At 44.2% G+C, this 27477-nt stretch overlaps 1 protein-coding gene across 1 annotated transcript in view; it reads left to right on the top strand.

Annotated features, from left to right (window-relative positions):
* LOC141116681 (NACHT, LRR and PYD domains-containing protein 3-like) overlaps positions 1-27477 on the top strand; it is a 135629-nt gene that overhangs the window by 547 nt on the left and 107605 nt on the right. The window contains exons 2-3 of the mRNA XM_073609072.1: positions 8030-8190; positions 9477-9654. Coding sequence (XP_073465173.1) covers positions 8030-8190; positions 9477-9654 — 339 coding nt within the window. The remainder of the gene's footprint in view (positions 1-8029; positions 8191-9476; positions 9655-27477) is intronic.

Here is a 27477-nt window from a genome sequence, read left to right as displayed (position 1 = left end):
CACTATGCAGTACATATGCATGTTGATATGTACTATTTTGTTAGTAATATTGGCACATTGTTTAGTATTAATAATTTTTTTAAATAGCTTTTGGTAGCACCTACGTCATTGCACAGAAGTAATTACCCGCTGAGGACATCTAGTGGGCTGTAGTGTTTTTGCACATGCTGAGAACATTTTGTGCAGCATGTAGTATATATGCATGGTGATATGTGATATTTGATGGTCACTAAGTAATATTGGCACATTGCACATTTTTTTATAATTGTCATATTTTATTTTTTAGCACTAGCACTTTAAACAGTTTTTTGGAATATTATTTTGTCACTAGTAAACACTAAGTGGACAGTATATTTTTGACACAATATTAATTGATGAAAAGCACGCTACATAGGATAGATATCCTATTTTTGCATATTTCAGCAGTGGTATACACAGAAGTTAGCGCTATCCACTTTTATATTATAACTGAATCAACTGCCTGCCTGAAGTATATTAGAATCAGTACAGCAGGAATGGTCTGCAGTGAGATCTAGCTAACTGATTAAACTGCCTGCTCAAAGTAAATTAAATGACACTCTCTCTCTCTCTCTCTCTCTGCCAGCAACACACTACACACAGCCGACGTGCAGGTGGCCTTATATAGTGTTGGGTGTGGACTTAACCCCCTGAGCCATAATTGGCCAAAGGCACCCTGCCTTTGTCCAATTATGGCTCTCTCTACAGACAGCAGTGTGATTGGCCAAAGCATGCAGATCATAGTGCATGCTTGGCCAATCATCAGCCAGCAATGCACTGTGATGATGCAGTGCATTATGGGGCGTGACGCGCCGCTTGAATTTGGCACAAACGCCCCATAATCTTCGATCTTCATCGAACGATCGAACAGCCGGTGTTCAACTCAAAATCGAAGCTCATCCCTAGAGGGTATTGAAGACACTGATGTAAAGGGGCTGTGATGTAAAGGGGTGATATGAAGAACCTGAGTCATAGAGCAAATATGAGATTTTGACCTCTGGAGAAAGAACATGTTACTGACTGGACTAGGGTTGCCACCTGTCTGGGATTCACCTGGACAGTGCGGGTTTTGAATAATTTTGAAACATGTGTCAGTTTGCCTGGAGCCCGGACAGATGATTCAATCAGATCGGACTGTGGCAGCGCTGGGGGTCAGGGGGAAGGAACAGAAGAACTAGTGCTTATCGGGGCTGAGGAAGGAACATAACTAACTAATCCTTAAAGAGGAAGTAAACCCTGATGGGTTTACTTCCTCTTTGTTTCCCTGCAAAGGTAAAGCATAATGGGCTACTATGCATTGCATAGTAGCCCATTATGTGTCACTTACCTGACACAGGAGCCTGCAATGTCACTGCTGTCCCCTCTCCTGCGAAGCGTCCATCTTCCTTCCGGGTATCGCGGCTCCGGCCCTGTGATGGGCCGGAGCCGCGATGATGTCACTCCCGCGCATGCGCACTGGTGCCGCTACTAATGGCATGATCACCGTTAGAAACGGCACGCTCTGTGCGCCTGCGCGCCGTTGCCTACGGCGCATGCGCCGTAGACATCCGTGCCTGTCTTTTGGAAATATCTCCTAAACCATGTAGGTTTAGGAGATATTTCTTGCACCTACAGGTAAGCCTTAATCTAGGCTTACCTGTAGGTAAAAGTGGTCTGTAAGGGTTTACAAACACAGGAAGCAGTGCAGTAAAACTTGTGCAGCGGCTTCCGACAATTAATCTAAAGTCCCGGTCCCCTTGTCTATATTAATCCGCCGGGGCATGTAATTGCCGGGAACCACAGCAAAATGATTATTCCGCCAGGACTATTTGATGATTTTCGGGCACAGGTGAAGTAATTTGCATGCTGTGGTTCCCGGCAATTCTTTGCCCCGGCGGATTGATAGAGAAGTGGAGGAGGTCTGGAGCACGGCATAAGGATTACTGCTACCAGATAAGGACTAACTCATTCTGTTCCTCCCCCTGACTGAAATGCTTGTGGCTGATGAAAGGTACTCGTGTAATATTGTATTCACATGCTGCTCTTTATACACATTTTTGTAAGACAGAAAACTCTGAATTGAGATGATCAGTTGATGGACTAGGGTTGTTCAGGTAGGGTAGGCAGACATTCATTGTTGTAGGACATGCAAAATATTTGGAACAGCTCTTGCAATAATCAGGTGGTTTATGCACTGAAAAGCAATGAGCACAGGCAATTAAATTCAGCAAATACCGTTGTTTTGTTTCCAGAAATATTCAGGCATGCTGGTCAGAAACAGAAGCCTCTTGCATTCAGAAACAGAATCATATGGCTCAGGCATGATACTTACTGCTTTGCAGGGCCGTTTGAATGAATTTGGGGGCCCCAAGCAAAATGGACATGGAGGCCCCCCCAACCCCCCCCCCCCACACGTACGCACGCACACTACAGTAGAGTGTACTGTAGAGTCTTTTCTCTGCTTTGTAGATTTTTGCAAAAAGCTTTAATAAATATTACCTGATTCAAAAAAGAAGCAATAAGATGGAAATGGGATGGTAAAGAAAGAAAATGGAAAGAAAGCTATGGTAATTGTTTTTATTATGGTCAGCAAGCTACCATATTTTTATTACTAAATGGGTCTTGATGACTGCCTCCCCCCCTTACTACTCCCCCCCGTGTTCTTTTTAACCCCCGTCCCTACCGCGCGGCAGGAGATTCAGTTTTCTGTTCCTGGCCGGAAAGGAAGTGAGCACTCACTGTGTGCACTTCCTGTCAGTCTGGCCGGGAACAGGAAACTGAATCTCCTGTACCATGCGGACTGCAGGAGGAAGGAAGAGGAGCTCGGCCACGCTACAGGCTGCAGCTTATAGGAAGCGGCAGCGCGGCTGGGGCCCCAGGCCAGCTCGGGGCCCCAAGCAATTGCTTGTTTTGCCTGTCCTGACGCGACGGGCCTGCTGCTTTGTAATTGTGGCTTCAGAGCTATCAAGGGCCAAGAGCAATGATAAGTGTGTATTTGTATCCCAGCAGACGTTTGTGTCAAGAGTCTATATTATACGTATACTGTATGTTATTTATATTGTACATTCACAACAGTCCCTGCTCTCAAGGAACTTACAATCTAAACCTGGCTGTACATGGATCAATATTCAATCCATTTATGGGCAGGCTGCTTGTAACCAAGTTGATCCATTGATAGACTTTGGTACAACCAGCCTGTCAGATTTTTTACATTAGCCACTAGCAGTAATCATTGTGTTCTGCCGGCCAGTAAGGCCCCCCCGCCACCCCGCTGACAGAACACAATGGGGTGGCGGGAGGCATTCCCCCATCAACACTGACTGTGATGATGGGGGATTCGAGAGATTTTCTTTACTTCTGCCCATGGTGGAAGAAAAGAAAATCAAACCATCTGCTTAAACACCCTACCTCACATGTATTCACACACATACTACAGCCAATTTAAAGCGGAGCTCCACCCAAAAGGGGAAGTTCTGCTTTAAGGTCTCCTCCCCGGCTCCTGTTTGTGAAATGGAGCTTTTGGGAAGGAGGGGGGAGAGGGTACACGATTTTGACAGGTACCCATCCCCACCTCTGTTCCAACCGCCTAGGCCAGTGGTTCTCAACCTTCCTAGTGCCGTGACCCCTTGATAAAATTTCCCATGTTGTGGGGACCCCTAACAGTAAAATTATTTTTGCTGGTCGCGTTTGCTGGCACAGTGGCGGCGTTTGCTGGCACAGTGGCAACAATTGATGGGCACAGTGGCTGCACAGTGGGACGTTTGCTGGCACAGTGGCTGCGTTTGGCACAGTGGTAACAATTAAAGGGCACAGTGGCTGCGTTTGATGGCACAGGTGGCAACGTTTGCTGGCACCATGGCGACAATTTATGGGCACAGTGGCTGCGTTTGGCACAGTGGCAACAATTAAAGGGGTCAGTGGCTGCATTTGATGGCACAGTAGCTGCGTTTGATGGCACAGTGGCAACGTTTGCTGGCACAGTGGCAACGTTTGCTGGCACAGTGGCGACAATTGATGGGCACAGTGGCTGCCCTTGGCACAGTGGCAATTAAAGGGCACAGTGGCGGCATTTGCTGGCACAGTGGCGACAATTGTTGGGCACAGTGGCTGTGTTTGATGGCACAGTGGCGACAATTGATGGGCACAGTGGCGACGTTTGCTGGCACAGTGGCGACAATTAATGGGCACAGTGGCTGCGTTTGGCACAGTGGCAACAATTAAAGGGCACAGTTCCTGCGTTTGATGGCACAGTGGAAGCGTTTGCTGGCACAGTGGCGACAATTGATGGGCACAGTGGCTGCATTTGATGGCACAGTGGCGGCGTTTGCTGGCACAGTGGCGACAATTGATGGGCACAATGGCTGCATTTGATGGCACAGTGGCGGCGTTTGCTGGCACAGTGGCGACAATTGATGGGCACAGTGGCTGCATTTGATGGCACAGTTGCAGCGTTTTAATGGGGGTTTTTTTCTGATTGTTTCAGTTTGTTTGCGCCCCCACCACTGATTTATATTTAAACGTTGCGGTTTATTCCTCAAAAGTGGTTATTCCGTGCCAGTGCTAGATACACAAAGTGTATAGCTTCCAAACATGTATCTAGCACTGGCACGGAATAACTACTTTTGAGGAACCAACTGGGACGTATATATATATATACTACGTATATATATAAGAACACCTGTGACTTCTGGTAAGTCAGACACACAGGAAAAGCTGACAAGACAACATTTTTTTTATTATGGAGATATATATATATATATATATATATATATATATATATATATATATATATATATATCTCCATAATAAAAAAAATGTTGTCTTGTCAGCTTTTCCTGCGTGTCTGACTTACCAGAAGTCACAGGTGTTCTTATATATATACGTCGTATATATATATATATATATACGTCCCAGTTGGTTCCTCAAAAGTAGTTATTCCGTGCCAGTGCTAGATACATGTTTGGAAGCTATACACTTTGTGTATCTAGCACTGGCACGGAATAACCACTTTTGAGGAATCAACCGCAACGTTTATATATAAATCAGTGGTGGGGGCGCAAACAAACTGAAACAATCAGAAAAAAACCCCCATTAAAACGCTGCAACTGTGCTATCAAATGCAGCCACTGTGCCCATCAATATATATATATATATATATATATATATATATATATATATATATATATATATATATATATATATATATATCTCCATAATAAAAAAAATGTTGTCTTGTCAGCTTTTCCTGTGTGTCTGACTTACCAGAAGTCACAGGTGTTCTTCTTCTTCAGCAAGTTTCGTTGCCTCCCTCTTGGTACACTCGTCCGCAGCAAGCGGATTTCGGTGGGTGTACAAAGATGTCCGCTTGCCGACTTCTAAGTCTAAGCCTTACTGCGGACGAGAGTACCAAGATGGCGGCGACGGAACGTCACTTCCGTGTAGTCCCTCCTCTCCAGGAAGTGACATCTCGCTGGCCGAGACGGACGGACTCAGGCAGTAACTTCGGGTCTGTCTCGGCCAGCATTCGCGACCCCCTGGAGAATGGGCAATCAACCCCCCAGGGGGTCGCGACCCCCAGGTTGAGAACCGCTGGCCTAGGCAATCAGAAGCGGAAGTTCTCCTCCCCCCCTCCCTCCTGAAAGCGGAGTTCCACCCAAAAGTGGAACTTCCGCTTTAAGCACTCCTCGCCCCCTTACATGCCACATTTGGCATGTCACTTTTTGGAGGGGGAGTGGGTACCTAGTTTTGCCAGGTACTTCCTGTCCCACTCCCTTCCTCCGCCACCTAGGCAACTCCTCCTCTTCCCCTCCCTCTCTGCAATCTTCTGGGACACATCACAGGTCCCAGAAGATTGCCTGGCTATTAAGAGCACAGCCACAAGCTGTCACAGCCGGGTGCCCACACTTGCAATGCTGGCGCTGCGGAGAGGAGGGGGAGAGAAGTGGGGTTTCGGGCGGCCGCATCGCTGAACCATGGGACAGGTGAGTGTCTGTTTATTAAAAGTCAGCAGATACACTTTTTGTAGCTGCTGACTTTTTTTAAACTTACCAACGAGTGGAACTCCACTTGAAGTCTTCTGGGACACATGACAGGTCCCAGAAGACTGCGAGGCCAGTCAGAGTGTACAGCGCCGCTTGCACATGCTCAGTGGGCACCCAGCTGTGAAGCTGCAAGCTGTCACAGCCGGGTGCCCATAGCAAAGGTGCCGGCGAGAGGGGATGCAGGGAGAAAACAGCTGGGGTGAGCACACTGCTGGATTGTGGGACCGGTCAGTGGCTCTTTATTAACAGGCAGCAGCTACAGTTTTTGCAGCTGCTGACTTTTACTTTTCCAATTACGAGACTGGAGCTCCTCTTAAAGCAGCCTGTACAGGATTATTTAAGAGTTATATAAGCTCTGGAGCAACTGCACTATGCAAAGTCCACAGTCTATTTGCCTTTAGTAAATCAACCCCTTAGGGTCATATTTACATGGTTGTGTTTTAGTGTGCTATGGTTCCCAGCGTCAAACTTGGTGTCTGTTCTCATCTCCATGCAGCAGTGCAATGTGTTTTGGAAAATACAGCATATCTGGGTTTTTTTTTATGCTTTTAGTGTGTTATGAGTAGGGTTGCCACCTGTCCGGGATTCACCTGGACAGTTCGGGTTTTGAATAATATGTCCAGGTTTCAGATTGTCTGAAGCCCTGACACATTATTCAGATGGGACTGCAACCCCCCCCATCCAACTTAGTCATGCCTGGGCACACCCTATTCACCCAGTGCAGCGCAGAGTCCCCTTGTTGCCTGGGTTGCACACACCTATGCTCCCCATTAACCAAGTACCACAACCACCCAGTGCATAGGCCCCCTCCCTCCCTTCTCTGTCCTGCCCCTGAGCAAATGAGTACACTAAGGTAAGGGGGACTCAGATGTAAGGGGTGCTCTGTGGACTCTGATGTATGGGGAAGCTTTGGGAACCCTGATTTAATGGGAAATGCTGGGAATTCTGATGTAAATGGGGGCTTTGGTAAGCAGAAACCCTCTTACATCAGAGTTCCATTTTATACCACAGTCCATAGTGTTCCCCGGTAAAAAAAAAAAAAAAAAATAGCTGTGTGCTGCTAAAGTGTTCGGGTTTGGCTTGAAGAAAAGGTGGCAACCCTAGACTGGACCCCTGTGAATTTTAATTCAGTACCCCTGATTTAGGGGGTGATCAGACTTCTGGAGATAGACCACTGCTTTCACATAGAGGTCCTTATCTTTACCCTTTGGCACATACTTTCACTCTTCGGTTGGCACTGGAGCACTAATAAAGAAAAAAAAAAGACACTTAAAGAACAGTTTTATTAATAGTGCCTTATGCCGCGTACACACGACCAGACTTTTTGGCAGAAAAGGTCAGATGGAATCATTCCGTTGGACAATTTGATCATGTGTGGGCTTCATTGGACCTTTTCTGTCGCAAAATCTGACGGACCTTAGAAATAGCACAAGCTTCAAATCTTTCCGACGGACTCAATACCTATCGAAATAAACGTTTGTCTGTATGCTAGTCCGACGGACAAAAAACGACGCAAGGGCAGCTATTGGCTACTGGCTATTGAACTTCCTTTTCTAGTCCGGTTGTATGTCATCACGTTCAAATCTATCGGACTTGGGTGTGATCGTGTGTAGGCAAGTCCGTTTCAGTGGAACTCCGTTGAAAAATCCTTTGGAGTTCATTCCGATGGAAAGTCCGGTCGTGTGTATGCGGCATTAGAATTACAAAAGGAGCGCAAAGCAAACAACAACAGATACATTTTTTTTTCTTTTCTAGCAGACATCCTCAGTTTCCACCATCAGCTGTCTTGAGTGCACTGATTCATGTTAAATAGTCACAGGCATTTGTGCCTAATTAGCATTTTCTTACAGTAAAAAATATAAAACAGTATATTAGTATTACAAAATAACACGATCCAAAGAGGAATGTAAACAAATATTAGATTTATACATTAATAATCTGAGATCTAAGTTTAATTCACAATCCTGTAAATCTATTTTCTGTTTCTGTAGTGGACATCAGGAGGTTCCGCCATCAGCTGTCTGCATATGATGATCCATCACTGAGGAGGATATACGAGTATTATAGAGATGATCTGATCCACATCCTGGAGAATGTGGACACTGAGGCCCTCCTGAAAATGCTAAAATTTCGGAAAGTCCTAAACACAGATGTATGACAAAAATATTTCTAAATGAACTGTGATATATGTCTATGTCAGTGGAGATTACTATATAATTGCCGCTGAGGTTATGTGCAGACCTTGACTTTTTTACCCTTACTAGCACAAATTCTCCCCTAAATCCCCCTTCCTAAGACAAATCCCCCCAAAATAACCTTGCTTAGCTCAAATCCTTCCTCTCCCAAATCAACCCTCCTAACACACAAACCCCCATAATTCCCCTCCTATAACAAATCGTACCCCCCACAGCCTCCATATTCCCCTTCCTAGCACAAGTCCCTACCCCAGCACAAATATCCTCTTCCTCTCTTCCAGCAATAATCCTCCCAATCCTCCTTCCTAGGACAAATTCTCCACCACAGCACAAATTCCCCCCTTCCCCTCTTCTGTCACAAATCCCCCTCCTAGCACAAATCTTTTCCCCATCCCCCCTCCGAGCACAACAAATCCCTCCAAATCACCCTTCCTAGCACATTCCCCCATATTTCCCCTCATAGAACAAATTTTGCCCCATTACCGCCAAATTCCCCCCCCAGCACAAATAATAATAATAATCCCCCCTTCCCCTCTTCCAGCACAAGCTGTCATACTGTCATCCCAAGTAACAAATGTTTCTTGTTTTGTCTCCCCCTAGTGTGTCCCTAGTGCAGTTCTTCACTCCCTACAACACACAGACCTCAGATGAAGTTTGTCAGATAGCTGTGTGATGTCCTTCCCCCTAGGTCCCTCCTCATTTTGACATGTCAAAGTTGAGGGGGAGCTTAGGGGAAGCTGAAAGGGAGAGATTCCACTGCTGCAGGGCTGTGAGATTATGGCTCAGGGACACTGCTGGCTGTCAGATTATGACTTTATAGGGTTTGCTTACCTGTCCCCTACTCACATTCTTTGCTAGGAGGAAATTGGGGGTGGGTAAGCAAACCCTATACAGTCCCAATCTGGCAGTTCTGATCTAGGAGCACTGCAGTGGCAAAAGGAGCTAGAGGTGAGAGTGAGCACAGCCCGCAGCTCCTCCCAGCTCTTTCCTCATCTTCATATTTGGCTGTGTCTTCCGGAACTAAACTGATAGGAGTAGTGATGTTGCTGTCACTACTCCTGTCAGCTTGTAGCAGAATGAACTCATCTCGTGGTCCCCCACCATACATGACATCAGCACCCTCAGTAGCCACCCCTCCAGCCCCTCATTGTCCTGGCCCTGTGTACTATAAAATGTCATGATCTGATCAGTAATGTGTACCTATTTTTGGCCTTCCTGATAAGAATATTTGTTTTTGTTTCAGAAATACCGGTCAATAATAAGAGGATCGGGGGTTGCTTGCTTCTCTCACACTTTGTTACAAGATATTGGGGATCAGGGAAGGGAAACTGTGATTGGACTCTGGAAATGTCTCTATGAGCTACAGAATGATCATCCTCATCCCAATTTATTGTCAGCTCTGGATGAGATCACACAGACAGGTAAGAGAATTTTGTGTTCGCAATACCAACTATGACAATCCTGAGACACAGTAGTGGCAAATACAGTAGGAGGGAGGAACCACATTAGGCAGTGGTGGATCTAACACACAGGAAGGCCTAAATGCTGAGTATTCTGCCAGTTGTAACATTTTAAGAGAGTGAAGATCTGAGGCACAGACAGCGGCACAGGTAAGTATTAATATTCTTCTTTGTGGGTGCAATTTGTATTTAATGTTTTCAGGTTTTTGTTGTCCTGAAGTTGCACCCTCTAGTGTAGATAGTTTTTTTGTACAGTTAGAGACTTATTAGAAGCCTGAGAGTGAGTCAACCTGGGTGTTAGACAGGGAGTTCACTTCAGGTCAGGCTGGAGGGCTCTGTAGGTCATGCCTCTGGTACCACCCCTTGGAGAAGCTTCAAGATGCTAGTGGGCAGAGGCCAGAAGGTGCTGATCTAAATATTTATGGGAGTTTGGTCAATCCCCATTAGTGTTAATCTTGGCAGCAAAATTCAATTTCGTTTTAGTCTTAGGACTAAAATAGCATTTTAGTTTTAGTCCAGTTTTTGTCTTCTGCAAGTGTTTTAGTCTTAGTCATAAAATGATTGTAAAAACTAAGCGCTGATGTGAATAAATAATGGTGATATAAAATGAAATGTGCTTAAAAAATATACATAATGATAAAATTAGATCAATTAGTTAAAGCTGCTATCAATGCAAGGTGATCAGATAACCAAAAACAAATTAATAAGTGTAAAATTGATGCGCTTTAAAATGTGATGAATGGTGCACAAAATACCTCTGCTACGAATTAGCTTAAATACATAAAGATAAGATGTATGTATATAAATTAAATAAATAAATAATTATGGTGCTCATACATGTATTAATAATCCCCAGACTAAGTCCACAAACTAGTGATGTGACGGTGAATAAAAGTATAATAACACTCTCAGTATACAATGTCCAGATAAATAGTGGGAGAAATAAAAGTAATTAAACAATTCCTTCCCTTAATCCAATTGATTGATTCACTGGGTTAAACCGTTTGTTTCAGGATATTTAGTTTTTCTTGCATCCCACTTCAGCCTTAATACTGCTGGTGATTCGGCTCTCAGGAAAGTGACGTGCCAGTGACGCAACGTTTGGGAGGAGCTTAGGACGTTCAGTGCTGCAATACACCCTGAGTTTTACACCAGCGGTTTCTCTATGGGAAGCCTCGTCCACAGCGGCTGACTGCAATCTGCATATCTGAATGCTTTCAATAGACCGGGAGTATGTGAGTGTATCTCTTGTTCCTGTTTGCTTGTGTACTATCTCAGAAGTTTACTGCACAATGATCTATTTTTTTTACTTGTCTTGCATAAATCTTTACCCTGAGAGCCGAATCACCAGCAGTATTAAGGCTGAAGTGGGATGCAAGAAAAACTAAATATCCTGAAACAAACGGTTTAACCCAGTGAATCAATCAATTGGATTAAGGGAAGGAATTGTTTAATTACTTTTATTTCTCCCACTATTTATCTCCGCCTGGACATTGTATACTGAGAGTGTTATTATACTTTTATTCAGTGTTACATCACTAGTTTGTGGACTCATTCTGGGGATTATTAATACATGTATGAGCACCATAATTATTTATTTATTTAATTTATATACATACATCTTATATTTATGTATTTAAGCTAATTCCTAGCAGAGGTATTTTGTGCACCATTCATCACATTTTAAAGCGCATCAATTTTACACTTATTAATTTGTTTTTGGTTATCTGATCACCTTGCATTGATAGCAGCTTTAACTAATTGATCTAATTTTATCATTATGTATATTTTTTAAGCACATTTCATTTTATATCACCATTATTTATTCACATCAGCGCTTGGTTTTTACAATCATTTTATGACTAAGACTAAAACACTTGCAGAAGACTAAAACTGGACTAAAACTAAAATGCAATTTTAGTCCTAAGACTAAAACGAAATTGAATTTTGCTGCCAAGATTATAAGATATTTATGTATTTAAGCTAATTCCTAGCAGAGGTATTTTGTGCACCATTCATCACATTTTAAAGCGCATCAATTTTACACTTATTAGTCTTAGTCATAGTCTTTGATTAAAATGCCATTTTAGTTTTAGTGCCATTTTAGTCATTGTATATTAGTTGACTAAAATCTTCAGTACATTTTAGTCAAATAAAATCATTTTAGTCAATTCAAATCTAATGTGTGTAGCGATACCCCAGTAGGGGCTGCTGAAATGTTGGATTATCTGTCACCCTGCCCAGCCCGGCATTCACCTCTCAAACATTCAGAGACATAGAATAGTCCATATACTTTGATTTTTTGTTCTATTAAGGGGACTGAACTTGGACAGGGTAAGGAAAATATGAGATGCCCAGTAGAATTGGTAGAACTTGCTTTGGACAACTATATACCATCCAGTATATACTCTCCATTGCTCCTCCTGCACATCACTTCCACTCTAATCTTCAGGTCTTTCTCCTCCTGCACATCGCTTCCTATCTTCTGTTCCAGGTGCAGCTAGCACAAAGTGGTTAGGCCTGACACTGGCTCAGCCAGGCCTTAGCAGTTGCGTTTTTTACAGGCTGTGACCATGGGCCTCTAAAGTGCAGCAAAAATATAAAGTTTCTGGTGCTAGCTGTCCTACACATGGCTACTGAGCCCAGTAACCCATCTTCAGGCCCTGTCAGCCCTCCTGGCTACAGCTGCCTCTTTCCACTGCCCCTCTCACAACAGTCCACACTTCTGGTTCTGCATCTCAGACTGCAAGCTCCCAGTCCTCTCAGGCGTGCCTCCCCAGTCCTCATGACTGTGCCTCACTCACTAGCCCTCCTGGCTGCAACCCTGGAGTCTCTCAGCAGTGAACTTTAGTACTGTCCTCTCCTTGCTCTCTCTTGTGCCTCCAGTCCAGGACCTTTTCACATGCTCTTGAAAGTGGTCCCGACTGCACCCGAGCCCAGACCCAAGGTCACCATCCCCAGACTGGGGAGCTTTCTCAAATGCCCCGACAGCTCCTCCACAGCTGGGCTGACCCTGGGTATTTAAGGAGGCCTGCCCCCTGCCAATCCAAGTTAAGGATTGGTCAGGGCTCCTCAGAATACCCCAGGCAGCTCCACCTCTCCTTTCCTCCTCTCTTTCCAGAATCTTCTGGAAAAAAGAGGGAGGTCCTGGTGATGCTGCCTTTGAGTCAAAAGCTGCTACACTGAGCCACTCCCAGACCAGAATGAAAACAAACAGGCCTAGCAACCAGCCAGACCTGCCTAAATTTACCTACTCTCTCTAGCACACTACTAGAGGATACTACACTTACCCCCCTAAACTCCAGATGGTCACTCAGCTGGGAAATTGAAAAATAACTCCTGGGCACGGGGGCAAGGGCATCCCATACTATAAATTGGAAGGGAAAAGGAACAAACTTGGACGGGAATATGTACAAATATATACATACAAAAATATAAAATTATTTTCTCTCAGTATTTACATCATGTACATTTAATATAAAACCAAGTGTAGTGCTTAATAAGTGAAAATAAACAATAAGAATAAATACTACAATAACTCATGCGATATGAAGTTAATGTTGCATATTAGTGAAAAAAATCCATCATATTAAGAACCCTTAGGATCACCATATGTATCGGCAAAATAAAGTATGGCAATACTGTCCAGAACTAAGTAGACAAGTATGGTGAACACAAATATTGCAATAATGATGAACTGAATGAACAAGTGCGGTAAACACAGATATTGCAATAGTGATAAACTCCAAGTTGTATGATCGTGGAAATCCAATATGTGCTGATACTTGTGCAGAACCACCACCCAAAAGACTGGAGGCTTACCAGAAAGTTGGGACCCACAGAGCGTACGCTGTATGGGTCAAACAGGCTTAAGTTGCTCACTAGCAATGGAGGTAAGACGCCAAGGGCTGATAGATGGTGAAATCCTAGCGGTGCTATCCCCGAGGAGTCTTCTCCGTGTAGAAGCTCAGGTGTTAACGGACATAACCCACATGTAATGAAGAAGGGGCCAATAGTGTAATTCCGTAAACATTGAAAAGTTTTTTATTAAAGAGAAACACATCTTCAAAGTAAAAAAGCGCTTGCGAATATAAAATGGCGGCAGTGGAGTTCCCCCGATGCGTTTCGTCACACAGGACTTCGTCTGGGGTACTTACCCACTGCAGCCAGACTCCTTTATATAGGAACAAGGACCCCTGTAATGAGAATCCAGCTCCCAGGCTTGTTGTAAATTAGCACTTCCGGGGTCATCCAAGATGGCGGACCCGAGTGAGTTCCAGGCCTCTCTTTCATATAGTCCAACCCTCATAGGTCTCATGGTATAATGTGTAAAGGAAAGGGGGCTGTGACATCACGTCACAGCGTCTAAAACAACCCCCATTTGCATACTCCAACCCTCTTAATTCCCCTGGTATAATGTGTGTGGGGGAAGGAGTTGTGATGTGTAAAGGAAAGGAGGCTGTGACATCGCGTCGCAGCGTCTAAAACATCCCCCATTTGCATACTCCAGCCCTCTTGATTCACCTAGTATAATGTGTGTGGGGGGGAAGGAGTTGTGACCTCACATCACAACATCCGGAACGTCCCACATAGTGCAGACCGTGATGAATCCACAATCGCGCATGCGCGCGACGCGGCACAGCGCGCTAACGTCACCAACTTATGACGCACGCGCACAGCACCTCACGTCTCCCTTCTAAGCGATCCGGATATGACCCACGGAGAGGGGAGGGGAGATAAGCCGGAAATAATAATGCATCAACTAGAAACACAACAGAAGTGTACGCAGTGGATGTATACTGATCGATTACTCAAAAACAGACCGAAACTTCATTCAAGGTGAAGAACCAGTCTGTTGTGGATCCAAAGAGATATTTTCTCTAAAATTAAAAATAAAAATAAAAATGAAAAAGAGGGGGATACATATATAGGTTAAAACAGAGGAAGATGGATTCTCAGCAGGAGAAAAGAAGATGGATGGTTGAATGTCCCATCTCATAACCCCTTCCTCGTCCCTATATAGCCTTTATCATATTATATTTCATCAAGAAACTAGTGCACTAGTGATAAAAAACAGAGATATACAAAAAATTTGTAAACATTATAAAAATATAAACGTTGTAAAAAATATGTAAAAAGAGACTTATACACATATGAACTTGTAAATAGGTATCAGCCGGTATATATCCCTTGGTTATTAGAACAAATTTTTTTTTTTTTTTTTTCTAAAAAGGTTACTTTTACATATCCTTTTGTGTGGGTGATTATAGAACAAACGCTGTATTTGGGTGGCAAAAATTCTTTATGGCCAGTTCACCTATGGAGGGTATTACAAATACAGCAGAAGGAAATACACTAACAGGTGCCCCACCAGTGACAACCACTGCACTACAATCTAATTCTAAAACAAGTGGCCCTCGTGGCCGTAATACCCTCAGAGAGAGAGACAGGCATGATGACGTGCCTCGCCTTTCCCAACAGAGGGTATATTATGATAACCCACAAACCCACAGAAACTCCCACAGAGGGAGAGGTAACCAAAGGGGTAACACAAGGGGAAGGGGTAATCCTAGAGGTAATACATATTCTCAAACCCAAAACTACAACAATCAGCCTTATCAGTCCCCAGCGAGGGGACAAGAGACACGTTCTGATATTTACCATAGGGATAACTTATATTATCTCTATCCCTCTCCAGTCCCCACGTACAATCGGTATACACCTCTGAGAGATGAGTATAGCCCTGAACATAGGAGGGAAAAGTTTGACCACCCTGCATATACACATAATCCTAACTATTATGATAATCAGGGTTTTCACGAGGACCGACGCACAAGGAAGCGAGTTCCAGATTTAAGAGAGGCTGCAGAGGGGGGAGGAAGCTACAAAGGAGAAAAGAGAAAAAGAACTTGAGGGGTCAAGGGGTCTTTAATTTAAGCTCACACACCCTCACGGAAGCCGAATTATCTGTACTTGACAAGGGCCTTAAATACGCCCCAATGAAGAAACTAGATAAATTTCATACATTTATCGATTTGCACAAATACATACGTAAAATCAACATTCAGAGATATCTGATCTCTAATCCTGTACGTACAGACTTTCCGGCTGCCACTTCTGGAACGGTGCATTCTGGACTAACCAACCCTTCTCTTTTCTCCCCTTCCGTGCCTATTGCACCAGCAGTAAAAATGTTTAGGGATCTTGTCCTCAGTGACCTGTCCAAATTACCTGTTAAGCGTATTCGGAACTCTCCATTGTCAATAGATGGATTGGAATCATTATGCGCACATAAAAATTTAGTGGTCCGTCCCGCGGACAAAGGCGGGGGCATAGTGGTTCTTGACAAGAGTCAATATGAGGAGGAGATGTTAAGAATTTTGAACGAACCAGGTACTTACCAAACACTCCCTAACAATCCCACTAATGTATACAAAAAACAACTTCAGCAACTTATCACTAAGGGTTATGATCTAAAAATTTTGAACAAAAAAGAAAGGGCATTCTTGGTCCCCACAGCACCTAGAATCCCCACTATATATTATCTACCCAAAATTCATAAAAATCCTGTGTGTCCACCCGGTAGACCTATTGTCAGTGGCATTAACTCCATTACAGCAAAAATTGGGAAGTACATTGATTTCTACCTGCAACCGTTAGTAAAACAAACACCTTCCTATCTTAAGGATACCGATTCTACCATCAGACTCTTTGAAAAGGTCAATATACAGGAAGGATTTATCATGGCCACTGCTGACGTGGCATCCTTGTACACGTGTATACCACACGAGAAAGGTATAGAAGCTGTCAAACATTTTATTAATCGCGAACAGTCCCTTACAACGTTTCAATGCGATTATATAATAGAACTGTTGGACTTTGCAACCAGACACAATTACTTCTGGTTCAATCAGAGCTACTACCTTCAACAACGGGGAGTGGCAATGGGTGCCAAGTTCGCACCTAGCCTTGCGAACTTGTTCATGGCCAAATGGGAGGAGGATGTCGTCTATACCCATGGGACCACTTCATTGGTTCTGTGGGCTCGGTATATAGACGACATCCTCCTCCTATGGAATGGCACTTTTGAGACACTCAAACAATTTTTCGAGTGTCTGAATTCCAATGATAGAGGCATCTCCCTTTCCTATGAGGCCAGTTTAACCAAGATACATTTTCTTGATTTGGAGATAGAAATAGTTGACAGAAAATTTAGATTCAATACCTATTTTAAGCCCACCGACCGCAACGGTTTTATTCCCATTACCAGCTGTCACCACAGATCCTGGCTAAATGCAGTCCCTCGCAGCCAATTCCTCAGGCTCCGTAGGAACTGCACGGACACGGAATTATTTGTCACACAAGCAGACGTCCTAAAACAAAAATTCATCGATAAAGGGTATGACAACGCCAACTTAGATTTCGAGATCCAGAGGGCTATGAATATGGAAAGGAAAACTTTGCTTGAGATAAAGCCAAAAAAGGAACCGGACAAAAAATTTAAATGGGCTATGGTAAATCTTTTTCAATCCAGCACAAACAAATCAAAAACATCGTGAAAAAACATTGGGATGTCTTGAGACATGATAATATTTTAGGCACGTTATTGCCAGAAGAGGCCAAGGTCATATTTAGGGGAGCACCATCCCTACAGGGTCGGATAGCCCCCAATGTTATTAATCCTCCATCCCGGCCTTCTTTTTTTCACAATATGACAGGCTTTTTTCCCTGTAGAAAATGTGTGGTATGTCTGCATAACAACCTAGAGGGACGTAAAGTCACAGAATTCACATCAACAGTCACTGGGAAGAGATACACAGTGAAACCTTTTTGCACGTGTAGTACTAGATACATAGTGTATCTTATCACGTGCCCTTGTCGTAAGCAATATATAGGTCGCACTACCAGAACGTTTACAACAAGAGTAGGGGAACATATTGCCTTAATTAAAAGCAGGGACCCTAAACACACAGTACCCAGACATTATAAGCAACATCACAATAGTAACCCCTCAGGATCACAGTTTGTCATTATAGACAAATATGTCCCACCTTGGAGGGGGGGAGCCAAATTTAGAGGGGTCTCCCGCCTTGAAATGTTTTGGGCATACGAACTACAGACTTTCTTCCCTCAAGGCTTGAACGTGGAAGTAGATATCAATGCCTTCATAGATGAATCTTGATAGACACACAAAAGGATATGTAACAGTAACCTTTTTAGAAAAAAAAAAAAAAAAAAATTTTGTTCTAGTAACCAAGGGATATATACCGGCTGATACCTATTTACAAGTTCATATGTGTATAAGTCTCTTTTTACATATTTTTTACAACGTTTATATTTTTATAATGTTTACAAATTTTTTGTATATCTCTGTTTTTTATCACTAGTGCACTGAGATTTCTTGATGAAATATAATATGATAAATGCTATATAGGGACGAGGAAGGGGTTATGAGATGGGACATTCAACCATCCATCTTCTTTTCTCCTGCTGAGAATCCATCTTCCTCTGTTTTAACCTATATATGTATCCCCCTCTTTTTCATTTTTATTTTTAATTTTAGAGAAAATATCTCTTTGGATCCACAACAGACTGGTTCTTCACCTTGAATGAAGTTTCGGTCTGTTTTTGAGTAATCGATCAGTATACATCCACTGCGTACACTTCTGTTGTGTTTCTAGTTGATGCATTATTATTTCCGGCTTATCTCCCCTCCCCTCTCCGTGGGTCATATCCGGATCGCTTAGAAGGGAGACGTGAGGTGCTGTGCGCGTGCGTCATAAGTTGGTGACGTTACCGTGCTGTGCCGCGTCGCGCGCATGCGCGATTGTGGATTCATCGCGGTCTGCACTATGTGGGACATTCCGGATGTTGTGATGTGAGGTCACAACTCCTTCCCCCCCACACACATTATACTAGGTGAATCAAGAGGGCTGGAGTATGCAAATGGGGGATGTTTTAGACGCTGCGACGCGATGTCACAGCCTCCTTTCCTTTACACATCACAACTCCTTCCCCCACACACATTATACCAGGGGAATTAAGAGGGTTGGAGTATGCAAATGGGGGTTGTTTTAGACGTTGTGACGTGATGTCACAGCCCCCTTTCCTTTACACATTATACCATGAGACCTATGAGGGTTGGACTATATGAAAGAGAGGCCTGGAACTCACTCGGGTCCGCCATCTTGGATGACCCCGGAAGTGCTAAATTACAACAAGCCTGGGAGCTGGATTCTCATTACAGGGGTCCTTGTTCCTATATAAAGGAGTCTGGCTGCAGTGGGTAAGTACCCCAGACAAAGTCCTGTGTGACGAAACGTGTCGGGAGGACTCCACTGCCGCCATTTTATATTCGCAAGCGCTTTTTTACTTTGAAGATGTGTTTCTCTTTAATAAAAAACTTTTCAATGTTTACGGAATTACACTATTGGCCCATTCTTCATTACATGTGGGTTATGTCCGTTAACTAGTAAAGGGATGGTGAACCCGTGCAGTGGAAGTAAAAGCTTATTTGGTGAGGTTTGGAACTGCTGCCTCCCAACAAGCAGTCACCCTAAATGGGGACAGCTGAGATATATTAAGAATGGTAGAAGGGTTTGGCGCTGTTCCTTTTAGTTGGATAATTCCCTACCTTCATATAGGTTACTAAATGCAAATCAAAATTATAAATTCCTAGGTGCACTGTGCATGTGTCAAATAAATATTCTACTACAGTATTGTGCAATCATAGGTGATACATAGACATTGGATATATACCTTAAATATATGTGGTATTACTAGTAAAGAGGTGTGGGGGGGGGAGAGAGAGAGAGGATGGGGGGGGGGGGGAAGGAAGGGGGATGGAGGGTGAAAGTGGGGGGAGGGAGAGGGAGGGGGAGGTGTAGGAGATCTGCTCCTGAAGAAAAAATTGGCAAAATCAGGATAAAGTGCAAACGTGCTTGTGAAATTCAAAAAATTCAAAAAATTCCTTATATGTGATACACTTGTTGTCAAATTCTTTAGTATGTCTCTTATGCAATTTCTTGTGCTGTTGCGGTAATAATCCTTCACTTATAATATATCCTTGCTCTGAAAGTGCAGCCACTCACCAGATCACTTCACCCCTACGGGGGTAGTAGGCAGTTACAGTTTTTGCGCCACTGTACAGCGATCGCTGGCGGGCTCAGGATCGTGGTATATCATATGTAAAGAGAGAGGGAGTGCCCATAGCGTAAAATTGCTTTAAAAGGTTTTATTACACAAAATAGAAGGGTACTCACACTTTTACAATGAAAATCAAGCGAAATGGTAAAAAACGTCAAAAGCATCACAGATGTCCTTCAGCGCTGGTACAGGAGGTGATGTTTGGGAAGCACAGATTAGGCCATTGGGCTATATTTTTGCTGCACTTTAGAGGCCCATGGTCACTGCCTGTAAAAAACGCAACTCCTAAGGCCTGGCTGAGCCAGTGTCAGGCCTAACCACCTTGTGCTAGCTGCACCTGGAACAGAAGATAGGAAGCGATGTGCAGGAGGAGAAAGACCTGAAGATTAGAGTGGAAGTGATGTGCAGGAGGAGCAATGGAGAGTATATACTGGATGGTATATAGTTGTCCAAAGCAAGTTCTACCAATTCTACTGGGCATCTCATATTTTCCTTACCCTGTCCAAGTTCAGTCCCCTTAATAGAACAAAAAATCAAAGTATATGGACTATTCTATGTCTCTGAATGTTTGAGAGGTGAATGCCGGGCTGGGCAGGGTGACAGATAATCCAACATTTCAGCAGCCCCTACTGGGGTATCGCTACACACATTAGATTTGAATTGACTAAAATGATTTTATTTGACTAAAATGTACTGAAGATTTTAGTTCTACCAGCTACCTGTATACTTGACAAGCTTTCTGTCAGAAGGGGGTTTTAAACCGGCTGACAGAAAGAACAAGAATAATCAAAGCACACGAGTCACTTCAAAATACATTTTCACCTGTAGTTCTGCCTGCTGACAGAACACTAAAGGGAGAAAAGACACAGCATAAAAGCAACAGTGCTCTTGGAGTTCATGATTGGAGGGGCCCCTCCCCGAACAATAGGCTCCTTAAAGATTTAGTTCAAGGAACATACCTCACCCTTAGTGTCCTTGCACCAGGAAAGGGTCCATCCATTGGGTGCAACAGGGTGGCAGGTCGGTCTGATTCTGCATATTTAGGGAAGAGGAAACACATTCTCACTGCAACTCTCCAGCAGTCCATGTGGCCACTTTTATGATAGCTGTACCTCCAACAGTCCTCTCAAACATAAAAATTCTGGTTGGGCAATCTCTTCCTGCCGCCCCCTTCCTCCCTGATGGAGACAGAGTGACTCTTCGTGGGGCTGTCCCACCTTGGCAACCATCACTTTGTCCTTGTAGATGGACCTCCCTGGCCGTTATTCCTTCCGAATGTCCTCAAAGCTTGCCCAGGTCTCCTCACACTCTGGCAGCCGCATCAGCTTAGGGATGTGTAGATACTCCCAAATCAAGTCATCCTCCCACTCTCCCCGTGAGTTCTCGATGATGTCCATGGTTTCAGGAGGAACATAAGGATAGTCCACAACCCCACTCCAGAGCAACCCTACACTGAACTTCCTGCTGGAATTGGGAAAATCTGGGCAGCTCTCTCGGTTTTTCTTTACCGGGCAGGTGGGCGCTCTGGTCTGGGTGGTGGAGGGTCCTGCACATCACTTCCACTCTATTCTTTAGGTCTTTCTCCTACTGCACATTGCTTCCTCTCTAATCTTCAGGTCTTTCTCCTCCTGAACATCGCTTCCTATCTTCTTTTCCAGGTACAGCTAGCACAAAGTGGTCAGGCCTGACACTCGCTCAGCCAGGCCTTAGCAGTTGCCCTTTTACAGGCAGGGATCACAGACCCCTATAGGGTAGCAAAAATATAAAGCCTCTGGTGCTAGCTGTCCTACACATGGCTACTGAGCCCAGTAACGCATCTTCAGGCCCTGCCAGCCCTCTTGGCTGCAGCTGCTTCTTTCCGTGTGCCCCTCTCACCACAGTCCACACTTCTGTTTCTGCACCCATCTCAGACTGCAAGCTCCCAGTCCTCTCAGACGTGCCTCCCCAGTCCTCCCAACTGTGCCTCACTCACCAGCCCTCTTGGCTGCGACCAGTTTTTCTCCCTGGAATCTCTCAGCAGTGCACTCTACCATTGGCCTCTCCTTGCTCTCTCTTGTGCCTCCAGTCCAGGACCTTTTCACGTGTTCTCAAAAGTGGTCCTGACTGCACTCGAGCCCAGGCCCAAGGTCAACCCCCCCAGACTGGGGAGCTCCCTCAACAGCCTCAGCACTCTTTCACTCCAGCTCTTCCACCTGACAATTCCTCTCCAGCTGGGCTGACCCTGAGTATTTAGGGAGGCCTGCTCCCTGCCAATCCAAGTTGGGGATTGGTCAGGGCTCCTCAGAATACCCCAGGCAGCTCCACCTCTCCTCTCCTCTTCTCTTTCCAGAATCTTCTGGAAAGAAGAGGGAGGTCCTGGTGATGCCTGTGAGTCACCAGCTGCTACACTGAGCCACTCCCAGCCCATTATAAAAACAAACAGGCCTAGCAACCAGCCAGACCTGCCTAAATTTACCTACTTTCTCTAGCAAACTACTAGAGGGTGCTACATGTGTTTAGTTAAATTGTAATGCATTATTTAAAAGATATGTAAAGGTTTGGGGTTTAAAAAAAACAAACATGTCATACTTACCTCCTCTGTGCAGTTGGTTTTGCACAGAGTGGCCCCGATCCTCCTCTTCTGGGGTCCCTCAGTGGCGCTCCTGGCTCCTCCTCTTCTCAAGTGCCCCGTCGGAGAAGCGTTCTCCCTGGAGGCACTCGTGTGGGCACATTCCCGTGTCCTGCTGCTGTGCCCATTGATGCAGACAGCAGGACTCGGCAATGCCGCCCGGCTCCTGCGTCATTGGATTTGATTGACAGCAGCGGAAGCCAATGGTTCCTGCTGCTACCAATCTATCCAATCAGGACCCGAGACACTGGCTGGAGCTGATGTGCTCGTCATTGGAAAGACTGGGCTCAGGTAAGTAAAAGGGGGGCTCTGGGGGCTGCTACATCACAGGAGGTTTTTCACCTTAATGCATAGAATGCATTAAGGTGAAAAACCTTGAGGGTTTACAACCTCTTTAAGTTTTTCTGGACTCAGGAGGCCTCAGCCTGGCTGGCCTGTAATGCACAGTGCTGCTCTCTCACTCTCATGTCTCTGGCAGTCGTATCGTTCCAGTGAGGTTGCTTGCTGGGAGCAGATTGTGTGAAAAAATGGAAGTTAGTTCACGAGAGTAAACATCCCCTCACATTTTCATTTTCGTTTGTTAATGAAAACGGACTTGATTTTCGTCATAGTCAGTGGACGAAAATATGCTGTACTTTTCGTTTCATTTTCATCACTGTAAAAATCCGCTGACAAAATCTTTGACGAAAATGTTTTAGTTGACAAAATTAGCACTGATCCCTAGGCAGGAGGCCTGGCAGGGTGGCTGATCCAGCCCATGAATATTCTGATGCCTAGACAGTCCGGGAGTCGGGTGGAAGTTGGAGAGAGGAAGTGCTGCTGGTGTGGAACCTGGGAGGGGGCCCTAGAGAAGGTGGGTCTACCTACAGGCTGGGAGCAGGAAAGAGGGACCTCCACTATTCTACAATCCACCAGGGAAGGACAGCCTGTCAGCAGGGGAAGAAACCAGCCCAGCGTAAGGCCTGAAAGCAGTTTCACCTTTAACCATTTCAGCCCCAGAAGGATTAACCCCCTTGATGACGAGGCCATTTTTTGCGATACGGCACTGCGTTGTTTAACTGATAATTGCGCGGCCGTGCGATGTTGTACCCAAACAAAATTGACGTTCCTTTTTTTCCCACAAATAGAGCTTTCTTTTGGTGGTATTTGATCACCTCTGCAGTTTTTATTTTTTGGTCCATATACAAAAAAAAGAGCGTCAATTTAAAAAAAAACACAATATTTTGTACTTTTTGCTATAATAAATATCCAAAAAAAATTCTTCATCAGTTTAGGTCGATGTGTATTCTTCTACATATTTTTATAAAACAATTGCAATAAGCGTATATTGATTGGTTTGCACAAAAGTTATAGTGTCTACAGTGCCTTGCAAAAGTATTCACCCCCCTTGGCTTTTTACCTATTTTGTTACATTACGGCCTTTAGTTCAATGTTTTTTTAATATGAATTATATGTGATGGATCAGAACACAATAGTCTAAGTTGGTGAAGTAAAATTAGAAAAATATATACATAAAACTATTTTTCAGAAATAAAAAAATGATAATTGGCATGTGCGTATGTATTCACCCCCTTTGTTATGAAGCCCATAAAAAGCTCTGGTGCAACTAATTACCTTCAGAAGTCACATAATTAGTGAAATCATGTCCACCTGTGTGCAATCTAAGTGTCACATGATCTGTCATTACTTTTTGAAAGGCCCCAGAGGCTGCAACACCTAAACAAGAGGCACCACTAACCAAACACTGCCATGAAGACCAAGGAACTCTCCAAACAAGTAAGGGACAATGTTGTTGAGAAGTACAAGTCAGGGTTAGGTTATAAAAAAATATCCAAATCTTTGATGATCCCTACGAGCACCTTCCAATCTATTATAACCAAATGGAAAGAACATGGCACAACAGCAAACCTCCAAGAGCCGGGCAAGGAGGGCATTAATCAGAGGCAGCACAGAGACCTAAGGTAACCCTGGAGGAGCTGCAGAGCTCCACAGCAGAGACTGGAGTGTCTGTACATAGGACGACAATAAGCTGTACACTCCATAGAGTTGGACTTTATGGCAGAGTGGCCAGAAGAAAGCCATTACTTTCAGCAAAAAATAAAATGGCACGTTTTGAGTTTGCGAAAATGCATGTGGGAGACTCCCAAAATGTATGGAGGAAGGTGCTCTGGTCTGATGAGACTAAAATTGAACTTTTTGACCATTAAAGAAAACGCTATTTCTGGCCCAAACCCAACACATCACATCACCCAAAGAACACCATCCCCACAGTTAAACATGGTGGCAGCATCATGCTGTGGGGATGTTTTTCAGCAGTTGGGACTGGGGAACTGGTCAGAGTTGAGGGAAAGATGGATGGTGCTAAATACAGGGATATTCTTGAGCAAAACCTGTACCATTCTGTGTGTGATTTGAGGCTAGGACGGAGGTTCACCTTCCAGCAGGACAATGACCCCAAACGCACTGCTAAAGCAACACTTGAGTGGTTTAAGGGGAAACATGTAAATTTGTTGGAATGGCCTAGACAAAGCCCAGACCTCAATGCAATAAAAAATGTGCGGTCAGACTTAAAGATTGCTGTTCACAAGCGCAAACCATCCAACTTGAAGGAGCTGGAGCAGTTTTGTAAGGAGGAATGGGCAAAAATCCCAGTGGTAAGATGTGGCAAGCTCATAGAGACTTATCTAAAGCCCTATTTGTTGTTTGCTTCACAATAATAAAAAAAAAATCTTCAAAGTTGTGGACATGTTCTGTAAATTAAATGATGCAAATCCTCAAACAATCCATGTTAATTCCAGGTTGTGAGGCAACAAAACACGAAAAATACCAAGGGGGTGAATACTTTTGCAAGGCACTGTGCAAAATAGGGGATAGATTTATGACATTTTTATTATTATTATTTTTTTTTACTAGTAATGGCAGTGATCTGTGATTTTTATCGAGACTGCAACATTGCGAAGGACAGTTCAGACACTTTTGACACTTTTTTGGGACCAGTGACATTTATACAGCGATTAGAACTATAAATAGCCACCGATTACTGTATAAATGTCACTGGCAGGGAAGGGTTTAACACTAGAGGGCGATCAAGGGGTTAAATGTGTTCCCTGGATGTGTTCCTTACTGTGGGGGGAATGTGGCTGACTAGAGGAGGAGAGAGATCGTTGTTCCTACTTAGTAGGAACACACAATCTCTCTCCTCTCCCCTGACAGAACCACAATTTGTGTGTTTACACATACAAATCCCGGTTCTCGCTCTGTCACGAGCGAGAGCGGGTGCCCGGGGGTCATTGTGCCCGCCGGGCAAGCGCATCGGCTTCGGGGACACGCTTCGGGTGTGCACGCCTGCTACATTTTAAAGAGCCGACATACAGCTAAGACAGCTCGTGCAGGGGAGCCATCCTGCTGCAGTATAACTGTGGCGGCTGGTCGGGAAGGTGTTAATATTGATTTGACCCTGGACAAAAAATTTCTTGCCCCCTCCATGCAGCTTTGCTCTCCACCTGCTCTGAGACATACAATAAATAGCAGCTAGACTCAAAATCCATTTACTGAATCAGATCAGGCAGCGATTGTGGTTGGTTGCCAGAGGTTACAGTGTATCATTACTGCTCACTGACTGGTTGCTAGAGGTTACAGCACACATTACGGCTCACTGATTAGTTGCTGGAGGTTACAGCACATGATTTCCCTCACTGCCTGCACACCATGGACTGGGGAGGTGAGGAGACCCATTAATAGACAGAAAATTCCTAGGGGTCCTAGGACTCCTGGGATCAGTGGCAGTGTGGAGGGGAGGGTGTGATCAATGGCAATGGTGATTTTTTTACCGACTACCAATATAAAGAGGAGTTTCAACACTGGCCGCCAATGTAATAGGGGTTTTGTCAGTGCTGGGCTCAGCCCTTCCTTCTCTGAGCTGGCCGCTCAGTTGTCAGCTAATTGCCAGCTCCTATCTATCCACAGTGACTCGCCTATTGATGTTATCCTGCTCATCAGTCCTGCCTACTTAAGCCGTCCAGTCCAGATGATCTCTGCCTTTGCCTTGCATCTCTAGAGATGCTCTCCTGTGTTCCTGTTAAAGACTTGCTTGGCTGACATTCCTTCTGGCCCCAGATCCTGCTTGCTGTTCTACTACGCTGTTCTCTGGCTCCCTGACGTTTGGCTTGTCTGACTATCTGTTCCGGTTCCTGAACTCAGGCTATGTTTTGATTACGTTTACTCTGTTTACCTTTTTTTATTATTATTAAACAAGTGTGATTTAACTGTACTTCTGTCTCAGTTTCATTCATGGTTTCTGACAGTAGGCGAAGGCCATGAATTCAGAAGATGCAGTCAATCCACTTGGTAATATTTTTTCCAGATTGGATGAGCAGGATCACCGCATTGGATCAGTTTGCCATGGTGTTACAAATGCTCCTGAGTCACACGGCTCACCTGGAATCTCCCACTGTGGCTACTCCGGTACAACCTGTGTTGCAGGCCATCCCTGCTGCTGCTCCAGTCTCTGTGCAGGCACCCGCCTTGAGTATTACCTCTATAAGAGGTATGTCTGGTTCCGCTCCGCTTCCCCAGCGATTTGGGTGCGATCCAGTCCAATGCAGAGGGTTTCTCAACCAGGTTGAGATATAATATGTTTTTTTCACTTTCTGTTAAAAAACAGTTTTATTGTTTACATTAAAAACAGACACATATGTCAATAATTTGTGACAATACAATTAAAACAGCGTGGTCAATAATAGAGGATAACATATAGGATATACGCTACGAATTCACAAATAGTCGTTATTGCATACTAGCCCGACATGTTTCGCATTAGTCGCTTTATCAAGGGGTATGCAATTGAGTAGCGAGTCATCCAATACTTTTAAATTATTCTACAAAAGAAGAAAAAGGGTTTTACATATAGAAAAAATATATTTTACAATAATAATACAACATGAGATAAAGAATGTGTTATCACTCTGAGGCACCCATAAAGGCTTACCCCCAAAATAATTGACCCTAGGTGGACTCGTCAGAACCAGTGT

Source organism: Aquarana catesbeiana, linkage group LG13 (genome assembly GCF_042186555.1).
Source record: "Aquarana catesbeiana isolate 2022-GZ linkage group LG13, ASM4218655v1, whole genome shotgun sequence".
Taxonomy (NCBI): Eukaryota; Metazoa; Chordata; class Amphibia; order Anura; family Ranidae; genus Aquarana; species Aquarana catesbeiana.
Note: the sequence above shows the minus strand (reverse complement) of the source record. Positions and strands in the feature narration are given on the sequence as shown.